Below are 22,851 nucleotides of genomic sequence, written 5' to 3'. Positions count from 1 at the left end.
CACTGACAACTGAGGACAGGATAGAACAAGACCAGTGAACAGTTAAAGATGACAACTTTAGCAAGAAGATGACATGGGTTTCAGAAAAGAATGATTTGAAAAACAAAAAAATAGAGTGGCTTGGGAAAACTGATGAAACTTGCAAATATTTTGACAAACAGACTGATCTTTTGTCAGGGCTATGTTCTTAAGCAAAGTTAAATATTCAAGTAAAGTTACCACAGAACTGTATTGGAAAAACTTATGCCTAACACAACGCTTGACTCATCTTGGCTCATGCCAAGATACAATTATAACATAAATAGCATTTTAAAAAACCAGCAACAACAACAAAACTCATTTTCCTAACTTAGTTCCATTTATCGAGTCCTAATCAACCCTTTTCTCCTTGCTACTTCCTACCTCTCCACCCCCAACTCCCACAGACTCTGCCATTTTGTGGGCATTCCCCATAACCAATGATCTTTGATTTAAGTGAGCTCTCCTGACTTTGCACCCATTTTAAAAGGGGGGAAAAACAAAACATCTGTGATAAGCAATTTTAAATATGATTTTACAATAAATATCTACATATCCTATATAATAAAGAGCTAGTATACTAATTAGACCAGATGGTGGAACAACCTTCCGGAACAGCCTTCCGGAACAACCAGTGGGCGGGGCTGTGGGACTGTGGGGCCACGAGGCAGCTGGGGCTGCGAGGGCTGAGCCCCTTGCATGAATTTCATGCACCGGGCCTCTAGTTTATATATATAAAAGCCTGAGCAACTGAACGACTGGTCGACTGGTCGCTATGATGCGCACTGACCACCAAGGAGCAGATGCTCAACACAGGGGCTGCCCTTGGAGGTCAGTGCGCTCCCACAGAGGGAGTGCCACTCAGCTGACCGACGGGCATCAGACGCAAGGCTCACGGCTGGCAAGCGCCCTGACTGGCGCCCTAAGGCAGGCACAGCAGGGCCAGGATAAGCAGGAGTGGCAGGCAGGAGCAGCAAGGGCATTGGATTGCCAGTTTCGGCCTGATCCCCACAGGCCACGCCAAGGGACCTCACCAGTGCATGAATTCATGCACCGAGCCTCTAGTAATCTTATAATAAACATCTTCCCTAGAAGGAGAATTTACAAGCACTCAAACACTGAATTAAGAACAAGTATAAGCAAGTCATCTACCTTTGGAGAGCTGGGTTTGGGGTCACTGTCTCCCCTGCTCCTGTCTTGGTCTAGAGGCCAGCCCAGGCGCGGGGAGAGGGAATCATCGCCATTCTCATGGAGGGTGTTGACTGCATCAAGGGCAGAGCCCCGCGTCTCCACCACCAGCTTCTGCTCCACAGCAGGGTAATAGGCGCGGGGCTTCTGGTAGCAGTGCTCACTGGTGATATAAGACTCCTCCACAGACCGAGGCAGGGGCAGGGGTTTCTCCACTGCCCCATTCAAAGTTCTATGGCTTGGGGCTTCCTCCTTGCTCTTGGCTTCAGCGACTTGGATGTGTCTGGAATGAGCTCTCCCATCCCCTGAATGCTGTTTCCAAGGCTGACACCACAGCTGCAGATCAGGATGCTCCCTGCTTCTGTGGGGAAGGCAAACATGGAAAGAGGTTTAGAGTAAGTGGAACCACTGCAGGGGCTTCTCAGTTCCCAAACACTCTCCCAGCACAGAAAAGAGCTCCCACCTGGGCTGTCTGATCACAAACCACCTTTTGCTAAGCAAGAGGGAATGGAAATCCATGGTCTCTGAGGAAACCACCTCCAGGCAAGCTCCCACTGTGTGTACACTTGCAGTGAATGGGAGGACAGACAGATGCTACTCACATTTGGTTCACAGAGGTGTAGAAACGTGTGGGGACCTTCTGAATGTCACAATGATGAGGGGTACTACTGGCATTTAATTCATAGACTCCAAGGATGCTAAACATCCTGTAATGCTTGGGACAATCCCACACAAAGAGTTATCCAATGGTACAATTGTCAACGGTACCTTCGCAGCCCCAGCTGAGAAACACTGATCACCAGGAAAGCACAAGCTTAACTCACCAGCAACTCCCACAGATGAGTACCACCGCCCCCCTCCCCACTCCCAATTCACACACTTTACTGAAGCCTTCCTGCAAAAATGGAATAGGTCATAAATATGAAGGCATTGAGTGATCTTACAAAACCTACAATTCTGGTCCCAAGGGTTTGCAACTATCCTTTCTCAGCTCTCCCACTCCAGCAATCCCCAATACCAATACCACTCTTGTTCACTGGGGAAGGAGAGGGAACAACCAACATCAAGGCAGCATGGGCCCCTGGGCCACCTTCAACAAGGTATCATAGCCTATACCAGGAACCCCAGACCTGATACACCCCTAAAATTTTAATTGCATTAGGAAATGGGAGTCATTGTTAACTTTCAGGTCCACCATAGTCTGAAATATGTTAACATGGAACACAGAAGCCACAGTATTGACCTCCTATGCATGAAAATCACAAAAGTCTTGTTTCTTCCCTCTTATAATTTTCACCCTCCCAGCTAAGATTTGAAGCCCCAACTACTACTCCACACAAGGATGACACTGGGCTTTCATTATAAGCCCTGACAATCATGAAGAAGGTATGTACACCATGCATGCTGCTTTTTAAGTGACAACAGATGCTCCGAAGTTATCCATTTTATAGTTTGCCTTTGAAAATAAATTGGCCAGTCCCCTTAAGGAACAATATTTCTGAGAATAAAGATCCAGAACCTATGATAAGAGAGACCATCCATGTTACACAGACATACTGGGACCACTTCCCCCTCTCTCACGACCTTTTCTCCACATATAATGACTAAAAAGGTCTCCCTATACCTTTTTTCTGAATTGCTAGAAGAAGTCGGATTTAATTCCAGTACAAAGCCACTGCTATAAAGATGAAAGATCTAAGTGGGATTCGGAAGGGACAAGGTTCCTGAATATGGAACAGGGACAGGAGCACAGGCATCTCAGTGAGAAGAAAAAGAACACCCTCTGACTGATTCTGCAAATAAAAAGAAACATAGCAAAATTCACAATCAGGAGCATCACCTGAGGATTTTTAGGCTCTGACATGGACCACCTTCCACTCACCTCAGCCAATTTCTGGCATCTCATTAAGAAGAAATTAATTTGGTTTAAATGTGGTAAAGTTTTCCAATTTTATAAAATGTGAAAGAATAGCTAGTCTCTGACATCCTAGTCAGGGCTGTCACTTGATTCAGCTTGCTTCAACAGATACTGTAACAATAATAGCTAATATTACCCAGCAACTATCCTCCCTTCTTTTATACCCACTCCACGCTCATTCCTGAGTTTCAGCAGGGCTCAAGGCCACCTGGTTAGCTTCCCCTGCAGTTAGGTATATCCATGAAACTGTCTGCTCTCCCTTTTGCTACTTTCACCCTCCTGGGGTTTGCAGCAGAGTTGAGGTACAGATGAGACTACATCAACCGTGCAGATGAGGATAATCCCAATGGAATGCCAGAGGAATAAGACGGAAGGAACCCAAGTCCCTAGATAGAACCCTGGAGAAAGGACTCCTACCTGGCCTGGACCCCCACCTACCCCTGAACCATGTATTATGTGAGAGAGAATATTCCTTTTTGTTTTAGTCTCTATTTTGGGGGGTCTCTGTTATAACAGCTTAGCTTTCACCCATCCCATTATATACTCTTGCTGAATGTGCCCTGCTCAACCACTCCCAGGCCTCTGTGCACCAGAATGCAAGAGAAAGAAGACCTTCATCCTGCCATCTCTGGGTTCTGACACTCTACTCTGCCTGACACCAAGAGGCCTCCAGGACTAGTCAAACAAAAGAAAACCTTGTCGAAGAGTGGCCTGTCATGTCTAACTCACTCGTGGCACTAGTTTGTCATTGTTGATAACTTAACTAAAATGGAAATCTATGGGCAGGCTCATGGGAGAACTTAAGGAGAGATTTTTACAGAAGAGAACCTGTCCCTGCCATAGATTATGCTCATGCCAAAAGAAAATTCATGGAGAGGCAGTTAGGAAGACTAGAACAAGTACTTGACAGGAGCCGAGACCTGAATGCTAATCCTGGCTCTAATCCCATAATCCACAGGAGAGTGGTTGCTCCACTCAAGGCCCAGTTGCCCTATTTGGTAAAAAGGGGGTAGGTTATAAAAGCCAACAGACCCAAATGTCTTTCTCAGAGTTTACATAAACTTGGGTCACCTGACATGTAGAATTCGACCACAAAAGGGAATTCACACTCTATGTAACTCCAAACTCTGGTCATTAAAAGCCAGAAGTCCAGTTCCAAAAGGCCTAAAACTTTTCTGTATAAGCAAACCATCAAGAGGCATATTTAATGAGCAATCTCTATGCTAGAGAACAGGCTTGCCAACAATATCTCTTCCAATAGTTTTCGATTTTACTCCGTTTACCAATCAAGGATGTTTAGGATGAATGGATAAACAAAATGTGGTATTATACGATGATATATTATTCAGCCTTAAAAAGAAAGGAAATTCAATACAGGCTACAAAATAGATGAACCTCGAAGACATTATGGTAAGTGAAATGAACCAGTTATAAAAAGACAATTACTGTAGGATCCCATTTGAATGAGGTACCTAGAGTAGTCAAATTCATAGAGACAGAAGTCGAGTGGTGGCTGCCAGGGGCTGGGGAGAGGGAAAATGGAGAGGAATTACTTAATGGGTATGGAGTTTCTGTTTTACAAGATGAAAAGAATTCTGGAGACTGGTTGCTCTTATCACTGCTGAAGTGTACACTAAAGAATGATTGAGATGATAATTTTTATATTATGTATATCAAGCATGTCAAACTCAAAGGCTAACGCGGGCCTAATAAACAAGACTTAAGTTATGTGGGCCACAAAAAAACAAAAGCTTCAATTTTCATAGAAATGTAGGTTTATTTTGATAGAGACATGCTGAATACAAGGGCTGAAATAAATGAGTAATCTATATATATAAAGAGCCAGGGGCCATCACATCCGAAACAACCGAACGGACGACCGAACAGGCTGAGTGGGGCGACCAGGCTGGCAGGGGGGTTAGTGAGGGACGACCAAACGACTGAGCAGCAGGCTGCGTGGGGCGACCAGGCCGGCAGGGGTGTTGGTGAAGGAAGACCAAATGACCGAACAGCAGGCTGTGTTGGGCGACCAAGCCAGCAGGGAGGGCAGTGAAGGGCGACCAGACCAGCAGAGGGGGTGGGGGGGCAGTGAGGGGCAACCAGGCCAGCAGGGGGGCACAGTTGGTGGCAACCTGGCCGGCAGGGGGAGGGGGCAGTGAGGGGTGACCAGGCTGGCATGGGGGGCAGTTAGGGGTGACTAGGCTGGTAGTGGGAGGGCTGTGGGGGGGCGACCAGGTTGTCAGGGGGAGGCAATTGGGGGCGATCAGGTCGGCAGGCAGAGGCAGTTAGGGGTGATCAGGCTGGCCAGTTAGGGGCGATCAGGCAGGCAGGTGAGCAGTTACGAGCCAGCGGTCCTGGATTGTGAGAAGGATGACCGACTGCTGGTTTAGGCCCAATTCCCAGGATCGGGCCTAACCCAGCAGTTGGACATCCCCTGAGGAGTCCTGGATTGGAGAGGGTGCAGACTGGTCTGAGGGGACCCCCCGCCCCGTGCATGAATTTCATGCACTGGGCCTCTAGTCATTAACATTAAATAATAGAACATTTTAATAAAAAATTAGTATTTTTTCTTGAACATTAACTTACCAGACACTGAATAACTGCACAATCAATAAGTGTAACGCAAATAAACCTATTTTTCTTGTTCTCCAAAAGCGAAACATTTCCTGTTGTGCACACCAAACAAGTCAGTACAAGACTAATGACGTGGCAATGGGCTGCTAAAATATTCACTGCTAGTGTTAGTGGAGAGAAATGGTGCGCCTGTGCGTAAGGCGCGTAAGGGAAATGAATGCAACACGATGATAGTGATCGGTCATTAGCCAACATTGTAGTTCACTATTAATAATTATGTATAACAGGATATTGTAAAAATTAAGTTACAGAGTTTTTTTAAAACGTTTTTTACATACTGTTATATTGACTGGGCCACAAAAATATTCCTTGTGGGCCACATGCAACCCATGCTAGATGTGTATGTTACCACAATTTAAAAAACAAAAACAAAAAACTCAGACTGTACACAAAAACAATCTCAACTATTAATACATACACTGTATCATGATTATGTTGGTGGTTGCAAGAGTGCATACATTTGTCAAGACTCAATGAACGCTTAAAATATATAAATATACCTCAATAAAATTCGTTTTTTTAAAAAATGTTTTAAAAACTGAGAATTTTTAGCAAGGTCATCTATCTTTGATTTTGTAGCTTTCCAGATTCTCAAATTTATCCTTCTCCCAGACATGCCAAATAAGAAATGTCCCCAAAGTTGCAGGTGCCACACTTACTGCAAGATGCTCATCTTGAGCTGCAGGCCATGCAGAACCTCGATCACTCTCTGCACATCCCCAAGAAGCTGGTGGGTGGCCACAATCTTCTTGGCATTCTGATGGGAATAGTTATCTTCTAAAAATGCCAGGCCATGCATATGTCCCCTAGTCAACCACTCCTTGTCATACCAGTACTTTAAGCCAGGCCTCTGACCTAAAATAGTGACAATAAGAGAGTTAATACTTGGCCTGAAGGAAATCCAGATTATTTCATCATTGTACATTACACAAACTTTTGAAAGGATGGATTGGTGTGTTTATTTTGTTCATTGGTGTGTTATTTTGTTCAACCCAATATACATTTACATGGCACCTACTAAATGCTAGGCTCCCTATTAGGTGTTGGGAATAAGGTAGTAAGAAAAGTAAGTTTCCTGATCTCCTGGAAGTGGCCAGAGGTACAGCGAGAACATGGATATCTCTTTAAATTTAAATCACATCCCCTCTCCTACTTAAACCTGCAAAGACTTCCTACTGCACACAGTAGAAACCCAAAGCCCTAACTCTGGCCTACTGAGACTTGCAGGACAGGCTCCTTTCTGCCCTCCTGGCCCCATGTTTACAGTTTTGTTTATGGAACTCATCAAATTCTTTCTGATCTTAGGGTCTCTGCTCTAGTATCCACTCTGTCTAGAGCACTATTCCCTGTTGCAGGACTAGCTCCTTACCACCTCTCCTCAGAGAGGCCTTTTGTCACCTCCCAAAGTAAGACAGACTCTTAAATGTCTCCTAGCCATTCCCTATCTGATCACTTTTGCTCCCTCAAAGCATTCATCCCTATCTAACAAGTTCTAGTATATCTTATTTTGAAATCTGTTTTTGGCCCCAACTCCACTAAAAGCAAAAAAATAGGAACCATATTGTTCATTGTTGTAAACTCAGTGCCTGGAAAAAAGCATCTTGAATAGATTTATCAATGGAAAGAAGCCCCAAGTGACTCTCCAACATCAACTACCACATAATTAAATACTGGTCAGGCCACCTCCCTTCTCTGGGCCTCCATTTCCCATCTGTTACAACAATAGATGAACTGAATGGCTTCAGTATTCTTATTCATTACAGGGACCCCTAGGAAGGACTGAAAACACGACCCCATGTGACTTGACAGTGTTTCCTGCTCCAAAAGCCCAGGGAACAACTTTCAGTCAGACGGCTGTTCACCTCCCAATATAAAAAAACCATGAAATAACCTGGGTAATCCTATCAAGGTCTCTGGGCTCTTTCTGGCTTTATCAAGACACATGGTAGGTATACACCTTGATTCTGTTAAAAAACATTTTAAGAAACCTTTAAATCTGTTAAGTTAAACTTCTGGCCTAAAACACTGCAAATTTCAACCAAGTCTATAAATGTGACAGACATTGAGTGCTCAATTCAATGAGACATCTATTCACAGTCTTGGCAATTAGAGTTATTGAAGTTCAGAAAGTGTGTACGAATTGAGAAAGATGGTGTGTATGATTTCTAAAAAGAGAAAAATGGAGGGAAAGAATGAGAAACAATAAAGTAGACAAGAGAGACTTTTCAACAGAAAAGTGGAGGGAGAGAAAGATAGACAATGAAGGAGACAAAAGAGATTTTTCCTTCAGGAGCCCTCGGGATTATATGTAGAATCTCAGAGGCAGCTGTTGCAGGAGCTGCCTGAACAGGATTCAGAGCAACATAACCTGTTATACAAGACAAAGGTCAGAGCCACTGGTTCTTATCTTCTGTCATTTCCTCTCTAGGTCTGTATTTGCTCATCTGTCAAATGCTGGGAGTTGACAGGTGTTCGCTGAGATCCTGCCTATCAATAATATTCTATGACTCATAGACTAATCTTCTGACCAATTTCTCCTTTGAGATAAAGGAAGAAATAGAGGCAGATTCCTTTCTGTCTATCTAGCACAAGGAGACACAGCGTCACAACAGAGGTTATCAGGCCCTGAGGGGACCTACTTGCTGGAAAATGAACTATGATGGCCAGCCCCGTACTACACAACTAGCAAAATCAAGACATTTGGCATTACAAGCCAGTTCTAAATTTCACTTGCTTTATGAGATCAGAAAAGTCATTCATATTCTTACATCAATTTCTTTCTCATAAGCAAAAATGGGAGTAGGAGTTCCTTAGGCCCTTCACAGGACTAAAAGGAGTAACAGAAGCAGAGGTTCTCATATATTGTCTAATTGTAAGGGGATCATAGGACTGGAGCTGAGGGGAGAACTTACAAGTACAGAACAGGGAGAAGATGTCAACATTCTATTGACAGCAAGACAAGAGCAACAGATTTATAATCCACCCCTGAAACTTCTGGAAAGGGGCACCCAAGACCCACAGGCAATCCCTGTGACCATGGAACAATGAAACTAACAGATCCTGTTAAGAAATTAATTTAGCCGAAACCGGTTTGGCTCAGTGGATAGAGCGTCGGCCTGCGGACTGAAGGGTCCCAGGTTCGATTCCGATCAGGGGCATGTACCTGGGTTGTAGGCGCATCCCCAGTGGGGGGTGTGCAGGAGGCAGCTGATCGATGTTTCTAACTCTCTATCTCTCGCCCTTCCTTTCTGTAAAATAATCAATAAAATACATTAAAAAAGAAAAAAAAATTTAAAAAAAAAGAAATTAATTTATTCTTTTGGGTGGCAGATAGGCTCTTTGAAACCAGACCTTTTCCCTTCCCCTTAAGGGCACATTTCCCTTCTTGGTGGCAATGAAGCAATGGAGGCCAGATACCACTAGAGGGAGCAGAGGCAGGTTTCTAACTCATCAACAGCCCTTAAAAGTCAATGACAGCCTACATCCTCATGAATTCTCAAGAGGAGAATTCTAAAACTGAAACGACACAGAGCAGAATAGCATGGCTATTTATGCAAGGATGACACGCAAATCTGTAGAGCATTCCATAGTTTTTATAGTTTCAGTCATGCAAGATGAGTAAGTTCTAGAGATCTGCTGTACCACTGTGCTTCCATTATAAATAATACAGTACTATACCCTTAAAATGTTATGAGGGTAGATCTCATGTTACATTATTTTTACAATAAAAAAATAAGGCCCTAGCCATTTTGGCTCAGTGGATAGAGCATCGGCCTGAGGACTGAAGGGTCTTGGGTTCGATTCCAGTCAAAAGCATGTACCTCAGTTGCAGGCTCAATCCCCAGCCCTGGTCAGGGCATGTGTGGGAGGCAACCAATCGATGTATCTTTCTCAATAGATGTTTCTCTCTGTGTGTCTCTCCCTGTCCCTTCCACTCTCTCTCTCTCTCTCTCTGAAAATCAATGGAAAGATAGCCTCAGGTGAGGATAAACAAACAAAAAGTAAATTCTAGCTCAAGGCCAGCTCTTCTATTTGATGAAGCTCTTCACATATGGTCTCTTACTGCTAAGCTCAGGAAAACTGACCACCAGGTGAGTGAGCAACAAAGGTGAAGAAGTCATAGAGTCTAGCCGATGCTGAAGAAATGAGTCTCAAGACCACAGACACTTATGCTGCTTCACAACCAGCTATGCCAAGGAAAAGGCTACATACTGTTAATATCCCTGACTCCAAAAATCTCTACCTGGAGGGTCTTGGCAAACATAACAGGTGTATTTCTCAGGCACATTTTCTTCCAGTAATCCCATGCAGACCCCATGCTGCCAGCACTGGCACTCTTCACACTGTCAGAATTAAAGAAGCAATAAAAATTAAACTCAGAAGGTATCCTCCCCATATATATGCCAAGTAACCAGAATGACAGGTCGCTATGACATACACTGAGACGACCAACCAGCCCAATAGCCCCCCCTCCCCCCTCAACCACCCACAGCCCCGCCCCCACCCGGGCGGGATTACCCCAATTGGCCCCCCATCCATGCACAAACTCATGCACCGGGCCTCTCATCCAAAAATAAGACCCACCTGTGGGGGGAGGGGGAGAGAGAGAAGTAGAAGGAGAGAACGCCACAACTAACTTACACAGGTGCTGGGCTGCAACCATTCATCTAGAACTGTGCTAGGCAATACAGCAGCCACTAGCCACCTATGGCTCTTTACATTTACATTAACAAATTAAGTTAAAAATTCAGTTCCCTAGTCCCACTACCCACATCTTAAGTGCTTAATAGTCATATGAGGCTAGTGCAGTGATGGCGAACCTTTTGAGCTCGGCGTGTCAGCATTTTGAAAAACCCTAACTTAACTCTGGTGCCGTGTCACATATAGAAATTTTTTTATATTTGCAACCATAGTAAAACAAAGACTTATATTTTTGATATTTATTTTATATATTTAAATGCCATTTAACAAAGAAAAATCAACCAAAAAATTGAGTTCGCGTGTCACCTCTGACACACGTGTCATAGGTTCACCATCACTGGACTAGTGGCTACTATGCTGGACAGCGCATATGAAGAACATTTAGATCTATTAAACAGTGCTGGTCTCAAAAAAATGGCTTTCACTCTCATTTCTAGAGGATTGAACTCTTCTGATCTTTTTGACACAGGAAAAGTTGTTCACATACACAGAGGAAGGTTAACTTGTAATGAAAAAACCTGAGTTTGATTCAGGCTCAGACATTTATTAGCTGTGTGGCCTTGCAAAGGTCACTTCTCCACCCTAAGCTTCAGTTTCCCCATCTGCAAAATGGGATACTCTTCCTACCAACCATGTGGGGCTGTTAGGAGGAATCAGTGGGTCATGTGTAAAAGATCCTACCTCACAACTTTAATGTATTGAGAGCCTATTACTATTACTAAGGGGCAATCTAAGTCACTCTGATACCTCCTGGAGTAACCATGTGCTAGCATTTTGCATTTATTTTCTCTAAGCCTTACCAAAGGTCACACAGCTGAAGAGAGCCAAAGGTGGGTCAGAATACAAGCCAGGCAAATTGCAAAGCTAGTTCTTTTAACCCCACTGCCTTCCCTGGATTAAGGGGGGAGGTGGGGAAAAGAAGGTGAAGGAGGGGCAGGAGGTACAGAGGGGAAAAAGTACAGACAATGAGGGCAGCATTATCTGAGGATAGTAAGCCTAAGGACTAAGGGCCCAGAGGAAATAGATAGGAAAAGCAGATGTCAAAAAGATACTAAGATACCTCAAGCAATTCCAAAGCAGAGCCCAAAACCTTTAAGTACCCAATTAAATGAATAGTTCTGGAAGGTGGACAGTGAGTTTCCTGACATGGCCTTGAGGCTGAGCCACCAGCCTAGCTGGCCACAGGGACTAAAAGTCTAAAGTTCAGACAGCCCTAGCCGGTTTGGCTCAGTGGATAGAGCGTCAGCCTGTGGACTGAAGGGTCCCAGGTTCAATTCCTGTCAAGGGTACATGCCTAGGTTGTGGGCTCGATCCCCAGTACGGGGTGTGCAGGAAGCAGCCGATCAATGATTCTCTTTCATCATTGATGTTTCTCTCTCCCCCTCTCCCTTCCCATCTGAAATCAATAAAAAATATGAAATAAATAAAGTTCAGATAATCTTCAGCCACTTGGAGTCAGATAGTCCTCGGCATGAAGAGGATTTTCATGGGCATATATAAACCCTCTAGGAAGCTGATCATTTCAGAATCAACAGAGGCAGAGCTGGAAGAGACTTCAGATAAGATATGATCCAAATTTTTCCATTTCCAATGAGAAAACTAAAGATCAGAGAGAAATAAAGGCTAAATAACAGCAAAGGTAGGTAGTAGCAGAAAAGAGACTAGTTATAAGAATAAAAGTCTCTCAATGACTCTTGAGTACTAGGATTCACCACAATTGAATCAAATACAGCCAAGTTGAAAATTTCAAAATAACTTGTTCATGTGAGTCTGCCTAATACATTATTCATTTTTTAGAAGTTTAAATTTAGAAATGAACAAGAACAACAGAAAAGATAAAATATATAAGAATAAATCTAAGACTATTTAAGAATAAAAATACCTAAGACTATCTAAAAATAAAACATGCAAGATCTCTATCAAGAAAGATTTTTTTTAATATACTTTTATTGATTTCAGAGAGGAAGGGAGAGGGGAGAGATAGAAACATCAATGATGAGAGAGAATCACTGATCAGCTGCCGCCTGCAGGCCCCCTACTGGAGATTGAGCCCGCAACCCAGGCATGTGACCTTGACGGGAATCGAACGTGGGACCCTTCAGTCGCAGGCCAATGCTATATCCACTGAGCGAAACCAGCCAGGGCTGAAGAAAGATTTTTAAATACTACTTGAGGGACACAGAAACTAAGTCAAGGGTAAGGTGCACCTTATTCCTGGATAGCAAGAGTGGGGTATAGTGTTGGGACAACCTTACACCAAGGTAAATTCCAGGCAGATCAAATATTTAAATGGTTTTTAAAAAATAAATGAAACCTCAAAAATACCAGAAGAAACCATGAGAATTCTTTTATTAACATTTCTATAAGTTTTTATGAACTTCCAATGAGAAAGCAACTGTTATTCAAACCCCAGAAATTATTAAAGGAAAGTTTAATATACCTGACCGCATAAAAACATAAAATCTGTAAGATAAGTCAAAAAACAGATAACAAACATTTGTAACTGTTTTTTTGTAACAGCCAATACAAAAATACATCTACAAAAAGCCTATACAAATGAGTAGTAAAATGATCCACTATTCAACAGAAAAATTGATAAATAACATGAACAGTCAAAGAGAAAAAAACTGATTCTTAAAAAAAAGATGTTCAAAGAAACCATTAAAAGAATAAATTAATGTAAAGTAACTTGAATTAATATAAATTAATGTAAAATAAAATCAGACTAATAATACGCATACACAGTATTTCTAGGTATGGGGGTTACATGTAAATATCAATCAATCTATAATAATAGAGGGAAAACAAAGATGGCAGCATAGGTAAACACCAGAAATTGCTGCCTTGCACAACCACTTCAAAAATACAACTAAAAGACAAAACGGAAATCATCCAGAACCACAGGACAGCTGGCTGAGTGGAAATTCTACAAATAGAAGCAAAGAGAAAAGCACAGTGAGACTCAGAGGAGGTGCGGAAGTAAAGTGCAGAGGTACGGAGGCACACGTGGAAAGGGCTGGCAACTGAGGACGAGGCTGTCTTTTTCAGTCTGGAAGGAGTCTCAAGCTCCCAGCTGCTCTGAACTCCAATTCTGGGCGAGTCTCTGGGGACCCAGACTCATATGGGGAGAAACTGGACTGTCTGGCATCGGTCAGAACTCGAGGGTGGCTTTCTCTCAGAGGTGCTTGAAGCGATTACTGTGGGACACTGAGATGCCGGGGCTTCTTAGGGCAGGACTGAGGATCAGCCATAGCTGTTTGCTCTGCCCTGTTGATCCCCTGAGACCCTACCCCCCCCAAGCTGTGTGCAGAGACTTTTGCATATGAAAGGCCTGGCCCTTTGCAATCTGAAAATTACCTAACAAACTGCAGCTGAGTCAGAGAGGTCCAGAACTTCCAAAAAAAGGCCCAAGGCCCCACAGCAGCTTGCATTGCTTCACAGCTGGGCCTCATCTGGGCACCTCCAAACCCCAAACAAAGAAGAGGAATCTGCAGATCTCTCCATAGCTTCTGCTGGGTAGCCTCAGGCAGAGGCTAAATTAGCACCTCCTTAGAGATCCAAGAGCTAGTGTACCCAGTGGTCAGAGTGGGACCACCCAGATTACAACTCCTCAGATCCATAAGGGACACACTCAGGGGGCAGACTCAGTGAGCACCAAAGCCCCCCTGAAGCAAGTCTTGCCCCAGAAGGGTGTCTCCAGCACAGAAGTTCTCCCACTGATTCTCACAGTTGATTCTCACAGCCAATTGGCCTGGAGGTCAATTCCTCCCAGTGATACCTACAACAATCAAGGCTAACTACAACAAGACTGTGCACAAAGCCCACAAGGGGGTGCATCAAGAGTGTCCACCTCAGGTAATTGGGGAGGCTGAGCCACTGGGCCCTATAGAACACCTAGCACACAAAGCCACTCTACCATCACAGAGAAGCATAAAAAATGCGGAGACAAAGAAACAGGTCACAAATGACAGAAATGGAGGAAAGCAAAACTACTGGATATAGAGTTCAAAACCACACTTATAAGGTTTTTCAAGAATTTTCTAGAAACCGCTGATAAATGTAGTGAGACCCTCAAGAAATCTAGTGAGACCCTCGAGGTTATGAAAAAGGACCAACTAGAAATTAAGCATACACTGACTGAAATAAAGAATATTATACAGACTCCCAACAGCAGACTAGAGGATCACAAGAATCAAGTCAAAGATTTGAAATACAAAGAAGCAAAAACACCCAACCAGAAAAACAAAAAGAAAAAAGAATCCAAAAATATGAAGATAGTGTAAGGAGCCTCTGGGCCAACTTCAAGCATAACAACATCGGAATTATGGGGGTGCCAGAAGAAGAGAGAGAGCAAGATATTGAAAACCTATTTGAAGAAATAATGACAGAAAACTTCCCCTACCTGGTGAAAGAAATAGACTTACAAGTCCAGGAAGTGCAGAGAACCCCAAACAAAAGGAATCCAAAGAGGACCACACCAAGACATATCACCATTAAAATGCCAAGAGCGAGAAACCAAGATGGCGGCATAGGTTAACGCCAGAGATTGCTGCCTCAAACAACCACTTCAAAAAACAACTAAAAGGCGGAACGGACATCATCCAGAACCACAGGAAGGCTGGCTGAGTGGAAATTCTACAACTAGGAGGAAAGAGAATATCATACCTAGACTCAGCGGAGGCACAGTGCTGAAGTGAAATACTAAGGTGCGGAGTGCACGCGGAGCGGGCTGGAGGCGGAGGGCGCGGTTGTTGTTTTCAATCGGGAGGGAGTTTCAGACTCTGAGCTCCAGATCCGGGACCCAGACTCAAACGGGAGAAGCGGGACTGTCTGGCTTCGGTCGGAACTCGAAGGCAGCTTTCCCTCCGAGGTTTGCAGCAGTTGCTGGGACTCAGTGAGGCAGAGCCCCTAGGGACGGAATTGAGAGCAGCCATAACTGCTCGCTCCGGCCCACCCTGTAGATCCAAGGGGACCCGCCCCGCCCAAGCCCTGCGCAGAGCCATTTGCCAGATAGCCTCAGGCAAAGGTTAGATTAGCACCCCCCTAGAGATCCAGCACAGAAGCTCTCCCACTGCAGACACAGCGGACTCTCATAGCCAGTTAGCCTGGAGGTCAAATCACCCCCACTATTGCCAACAACAATCAAGGCTTAACTACAACAAGACTGCGCACAAAGACCACTAGGGGGTGCACCAAGAAAGCATAAAAAATGCGGAGACAAAGAAACAGGACAAAACTGTCAATGGAGGATATTCAGTTCAGAACCACACTTTTAAGGTCTCTTAAGAACTATCTAGAAGCCGTCGATAAATGTAGTGAGATCCTCAAGAAATCTAATGAGACCCTTGATGTTATGATAAAGAACCAACTAGAAATTAAGCATACACGGACTGAAATAACGAATACTATACAGACTCCCAACAGCAGACCAGAGGAGCGCAAGAATCAAGGCAAAGATTTGAAATGCGAAGAAACAAAAAACACCCAACCAGAAAAGCAAAATGAAAAAAGAATCCAAAAATGCGAGGATAGTGTAAGGAGCCTCTGGGACAGCTTTTAGCGTACCAACATCAGAATTATAGGGGTGCCAGAAGATGAGAGAGAGCAAGATATTGAAAACCTATTTGAAGAAATAATGACAGAAAACTTCCCCTACCTGGTGAAAGAAATAGACTTACAGGTCCAGGAAGCACAGAGAACCCCAAACAAAAGGAATCCAAAGAGGACCACACCAAGACACATCATCATTAAAATGCCAAGAGCAAAAGACAAAGAGAGAATCTTAAAAGCAGCAAGAGAAAGAAACTCAGTTACCTACAAGGGAATACCCATACGACTGTCAGCTGATTTCTCAACAGAAACTTTGCAGGCCAGAAGGGAGTGGCAAGAAATATTCAAAGTGATGAATACCAAGAACCTACAACCAAGATTACTTTATCCAGCAAAGCTATCATTCAGAACTGAAGGTCAGATAAAGAGCTTCACAGATAAGGAAAAGCTAAAGGAGTTCACCACCACCAAACCAGGATTATATGAAATGCTGAAAGGTATCCTTTAAGAAGAGGAAGAAGAAGAAAAAGGTAAAGATACAAATTATGAACAACAAACATGCATCTATCAACAAGTGAATCTAAGAATCAAGTGAATAAATAATCTGGTGATCATAATAGAATCAGGGACATAGAAAGGGAATGGACTGACTATTCTTGGGGGGGAATGGGGTGTGGGAGATTCGGGAAGAGACTGGACAAATATCGTGCACCTATGGATGAGGACAGTGGGTGGGGAATGAGGGCAGAGGGTGGGGCGGGAACTGGGAGGAGGGGAGTTATGGGGGGAAAAAAGAAGAACAAATGTAATAATCTGAACAATAAAGATTTAATTTAAAAAAAAAAAAGAAAGTTGGGGAGAGAGGTTGGCTTTACCAAAGAAATACCCAGCAATAGCCTATCAGTTTCAGGGCATATAGAACTCAGGGGGTTCAGCAAGAACTGGGAAACTTGTGTGTCATCAGTAAGATGTTCATTTCTATAAGGTTTTGTCTTTTTAACTCTTTAAACCATATCCTATAAAAAAGAAGATAGATTTTTCATGAAATTTTGAGAGTATATTTGGAGTGGTCTGATTTAAAATATAAATTATATACTATATATGATTACACAAATTACATGAAGGGTCTGAGGGAGCATAATTTTAAACATTTTAATTAGTTATATTGTTTGTATTTTGAAAAAAAAAAGAGATTTGTTTTAAATGAAGAGGACTCTAAATGTTCATGAATTTTCTAACATGGTTAATTTAAATATTCTTTTGGCCACGGGCATGAGAAATTATATCAGATAAAAGGCAAGCTCAAAAATTAGCAAATCTTAGTTCCACATCATCAAAAGCCTGAAAACAAAAATGAGAATTCAAAGTGAGCTCAAAGGCCATGTGGAAAGGATGGCTAGTTGTGGACACTCAGGAGAGGCATGTTCTGTCAAGGAGACCTGAGACTGATGCACAATGTGATGGACAGCTGACCACCAAGGACAGGCGTCTTCTAGAGCAGCTGAAACTGAAGCATGCCCAAATGCCCATGTGTCTGCAGGTCCAGACGGGCTGCCACCGGTAGTTAAAAGTCCAGCCTGAGGGAAATTTGGCCGCTACTCAGGAGAGACATGCTGTGCATATTAAGATCTCATGGACAGAGAAAACAAACAATGATTTTAAATATGAACCTCGAATCAAAATATGTAATGTCAGTTATGTTTGAAATGTGTTATTGATAAATATTGAAAATAAAAGATCAGTGCAAAGGTTTAAAAAAATAATAAAATAAAATGCCAAGAGCAAAAGACAAAGAGAGAATCTTAAAAGCAGCAAGAGAAAGACAGTCAGTTATCTACAAGGGAGTACCCATACGACTGTCAGCTGATTTCTCAACAGAAACTATGCAGGCCAGAAGGGAGTGGCAAGAAATATTCAAAGTGATGAATACCAAGAACCTACAACCAAGATTACCTTACCCAGAAAAGCTATCATTCAGAATTGAAGGTCAGATAAAGAGCTTCACAGATAAGGAAAAGCTAAAGGAGTTTATCACTGCAAAACCAGTATTATATGAAATGCTGAAAGGTATCCTTTAAGAAGAGGAAGAAGAAGAAAAAGGTAAAGATACAAATTATGAACAACAAATACACATCTATCAACAAGTGAATCTAAAAATCAAGTGAATTAATAATCTGATGAACAGAATAAACTGGTGAATATAATAGAATCAGGGGCATAGAAAGGGAGTGGACTGGTTATTCTCAGGGGAAAGAGGTGTGGGGGTGCGGGAAGAGACTGGACAAAAATCATACACCTATGGATGAGGACAGTGGGGGGTGGGGTGGGGGTAAGGGCTGAGGGTGGGGTGGGAACCAAGTGGAGGGGAGCTATGGGGGGGGGGGGGGAACAACTGTAATAATCTGAACAATAAAGATTTAATTTAAAAAAATAAAAATAAAAGCATAATATGCTTATTAGACCACACCTCCTTCCGGACAAAGCCGGGTCTGTGAGGGAAGGCCTACTCTTGCATGAATTTCGTGCATTGGGCCTCTAGTTTTTTATAACTTTATATACTGCCTGAAGTTTTTTTGGATACATTTATTACCATCATCATAAAAATTTTATTCTTGTGAAAAACTGTTTTTAAAGAACATACTTTTCATTTATATATGCTTGTGTATATGTGTATTCCAAAATATTAACAGTGGGTAAAAATAGTCTGGCTAATTCTCATTAAAGTCTGATAGTACCTTGTATACAAACAAGGGTGCTGGTGAGACTTCTTTGGTACTGCCTCCAGAGAGGGTTTATGTAATATTGCTATGACAAATAGCAATATTTGCCAAACTTACAAATGCACATACCCTTTAGCCCAGGAATTCCACTTCAAAACTCGGCCCACAGATATACTTACAGAAAATTATTCATTAGTTCACTGATATAATTATTTTTATTTACTTATTTTTTGTTTTTTTGTCGTTCTTTTTCCCCACTACTGTTATGATTAGAAACAATCTAAATGTCCATCATCAATAGGAGAAGGGTTAAATAAATTATCATCCACCCATTATGCAGCTATAAAAAAGAATGTGGAAGCTTTTCATATTTGAAAATGAAGTGGACTTCAACTTATACATTGTTATATGAAAAAAAAAAATCTTGAAAATACTACATATAAAATAATATTTGTATTTTAAAAAAGGCAGTTGCACATCAATGTGAATGCATTCAATGCCAATGTACTTAAAAATGGTTAAAATCGTAAATTTTATGTTATGTGTATTTCACCACACAAATAAAAGAATGGAGAGAACATATTTGTTATTACATGTTTGGCCACAGAATGTTTGTGGAATGGTATACAAAATGAAAACTAATGGCCCAGTGCACGAAATTCGTACACTTTTAATTAAAAGGGAATTAATAAGAGGAAATATTTTAATATTGCTATTTGCCCTTTCTCTATAATAGAAGTGTGAGAGATGAAAGAAAATTAGTAAAATGTATATGAAAATCTTCCTCCTGTCAGAGCCTGGGGCACACTGCAGGACCCAGAGTCAAGTCCCCGCCCAGCCCCATGCACCTCGAAATCTCGCAAGACCCAGACCCGGCCGGCCCCACCCCCGTCAAGCCCAGCCTGGCAGGGGGCGCAGCCTCAGGTCCCCCATCAAGCCTCACTGGGTGGGGGGCACAGCCTCAGGTCCCCCATCAAGCCTCACTGGATGGGGGGCGCAGCCTCAGGGCCCCCACCAAGCCCTGCCTGGTGGGGGACGCAGGCTCAGGTCTCCCAGCCCAGTGCCGGGCAGGGGTCATGGCCTCAGGTCCCCTGGCCCAGTGCCAGGGTAGGGGATGCAGCCTGAGGTCCCCCGTCAAGCCCTACTGGGCGGGGGGCACAGCCTCAGGTCCCCCAGCCCGGTGCCACGCAGCCTCCGGTCCCTGCTGATAGCTCGTTACGGCCCATTATGGGAACCCTGCCTCCACTGTGGGCGCAGCCATCTTGTGACAGTGTGACAGAGTGAGAGTCAATTTGCATATTACCTCTTTATTATATAGGATTATTATAAAGGATAATAAGGGCTGCCTCTAGGGAAGGGTTGTTGACAGAAATGGAGGTAAGATTTTTCTCTGTATACCTATGTATATTATACCTTTTAGCCTTTGAACTATGTGAATGCATTAGCTAGCAACAAATAAATAATTTAAATTTTAAAACAAACCAAAGTTTTAAAATGGGCTTCTTATTAAAACTGCTACACAATTTTTACTGGGGTTTGGCATCTAATATATATTTGTTGGTCTAGGACAGCAGTTCTCAACCTGTGGGTCGCGAACAATGAAAATACATCCTGCATATCAGATATTTACATTACGATTCATAACAGTAGCAAAATTACAGTTATGAAGTAGCAATGAAAATAATTTTATGGTTGGGGTTCACCACAACATGAGGAACTGCATTGAAGGGTCACAGCATTAGAAAGGTTGAGAACCACTGCTCTAGGGCAAAGGTCAGCAAACTCCAGCCCACAGGCCAAATCCAGCTAGAGTCCTGTTTTTATAAATAAAATATCATATGAACATGCTCATTCATTTTACATATTGCCTATGGCTGCTTAAGGCACAGTTGAGTAGTTGCAATAAATACCATATGGTCTTCAAGGCCTAAAATATTTATTATTTGGTCCTACTAGAAAATGTTTGCCAAAACCTGGCCTAGAGTAATTAAAGTAATTTAAATATCAAATGGGTTCCCTGATGTTAATATTTAATGTGTTACCCAGATTTCTCAAACATTCATAATTACTAAGATTTTAACCTAGTGATTTTAATTAGCACTGGTAAATAAAATTAAATAATAAAGTAATGTTGCTACCAATCAAATAATGAAAATGGTCAAAGAAAGTCATTTCTCTAAAGTAATGTATGTAGTTTACAGAAAACAAACTCTAAATGTATTCTAGGGTTGTACAAATTATCAACGTAAGTTAAAATTTATTTTAAGAAAAATTTATTTGAACCTTCCTAGATAACGAACACATTTAAAACTAAATGATGAATAAATCTTAACAGTTTAAAATCTATTTTTTTCCATTTAGCTCCCTCTAAATTTATGTATGTCTTCTGCTACAATTCCTGAGTGGAAAAGGTACATTGCTCATGACAGGGAAAGTCAGAAACTGTCCTTCTATAACACAAAGCCAGATGGACAGCAAGTGGATAGCAGGAAAAGTCTACAACAAAGCCCAAGGGGTTCTGAAGTGAGCTCATCATCACCACAATGCCAGATAGGAAGCCACAGTGTTAAGCTGAGCTGGGAGAAAGGTCATGTAGAGCCTGAGAAGCAGGAGATGAAAGTCAGTTCCGGACTCTGCCATGTAACAGCTGGTATACCTCAATAGCTCCAAACTTAGGTCCTTCGTAAAGCACAGCATGGCACTTCAAACTCTATCCCCAAACACCCTGTGATCCTTGCTACTTATAGAAAAATCAATGGAGAAAGGACCACAGTGGAACAGCACTATCTCCCATACTGATTAGCCAGAACAAAGTTGCCAGAGGGGCCTTCATTATTCACCCACTAAAGATTTCTATGGACAAATGAGAACCAAATCAGGCTTCTGAGGCCTAGAACAGAGCATACATCCAGAGACAGGATAAAAACTAAGAATCTTGTCCTAGATGGTGTGGCTTAGTTGGATAAAGTGTGGCCCTGTGCACCAAAGGGGCAAAGGTTTAATTCCTGGTCAGGGCACATACCTGGATTGTGGTACCAGAGGCGATCAATCAATGTCTCTCTCTCTCTCCCTCACCTTCCCTCCGTCCCTTCCTCCTCTTCTCCCTAACCTTCCTCTCTCTCTAGAATCAATAAAAAGCTTATCTTCAGGTGAGGATTTAACAAAACCAAAACTAACAATCTCCAACATCCTTTTAAAAACCACTTAAAAAATAAAACACGCACTCAAACATGTTCCAAGCTTAATGTTAAGACAAACACAGCCTGCCAGTACACATAATTCTGTGCTGCTCGGCTAGCTTTGCATTATGCTGCCTTGGAACAAAGTTTTTCCTCCCATCTCTGATTAATCAAATTGACTACATAACATGTTCTTTAGGAAAACTCACTCATACAAAGGCTATGAGCATTAGGCTTATCTCTCAGAATGAGAAAAATAACTGAGCCACTGAAATGCTCCAAGTCGGCCACTGTCAGTCACAATCCTGACTGCATATCAGACTTCATGGGACTAGGCCCACCATTCACATTTCTTTTTCTTTATTTAAAAAAAAAATTTTTTTTTTTTAATTTTTTTGGGAGGGAGGGATGGAGGGAGGGAGGAACATTGATGTGAAAGAGACACAGCAATTGGACTGGGGCCAGGGATCAAACGAACTTGCAATCCAGGTACATGCCCTTGACCAGGAATTGAACCCTCGACCCCTTGATCCACAGACCCAGGTTCCAAGCATTGAGCCACATGGGCCAGGGCACACATTTCTGAATTTAAAAGTGAAGATCATACAGTCAGAACTTTCCCTAAACTGCTGCTTTTACCTTTAAACATTTTGATTTTCTATGAAAGAGTCCATTAGGAAAAGGAGTTCTGATACTTAAAAAGTTTGAAAAACACAAACCTAAGGCATACTTAAGGTCATAAATATCAGGCAGTAATTGAGACTATTCATGCACCCTGAATTCCCAGAGATTACCATAAAGTCTAATCAAAAGGAAAGAAACTCCCAAAGAATCCTAACCAACATAGCCATGACTTACTTAAAGAACTCAGGTACACTGGACAGCCAGGCAGCTGCCAAGGCACATAGGGTATTTATGACGGCTCTTAGAGTCAGCTAGACAG

The 22,851-nt window shown here is 42.5% G+C and overlaps 1 protein-coding gene across 1 annotated transcript in view; it reads right to left on the bottom strand.

Annotated features, from left to right (window-relative positions):
* The window catches only part of PHF20 (PHD finger protein 20), a 132,549-nt gene that overhangs the window by 6,965 nt on the left and 102,733 nt on the right, over positions 1-22,851 (bottom strand). The window contains exons 15-17 of the mRNA XM_081097054.1: positions 10,002-10,101; positions 6,418-6,613; positions 1,171-1,567 (exon numbers count right to left, since the gene is read on the bottom strand). Coding sequence (XP_080953180.1) covers positions 1,171-1,567; positions 6,418-6,613; positions 10,002-10,101 — 693 coding nt within the window. The remainder of the gene's footprint in view (positions 1-1,170; positions 1,568-6,417; positions 6,614-10,001; positions 10,102-22,851) is intronic.

The sequence above is a fragment of the Myotis nattereri genome, assembly GCF_964212035.1.
Source record: "Myotis nattereri genome assembly, chromosome: 8".
Classification (NCBI taxonomy): Eukaryota; Metazoa; Chordata; class Mammalia; order Chiroptera; family Vespertilionidae; genus Myotis; species Myotis nattereri.
This window is presented reverse-complemented; position numbering and strand designations above follow the sequence as displayed.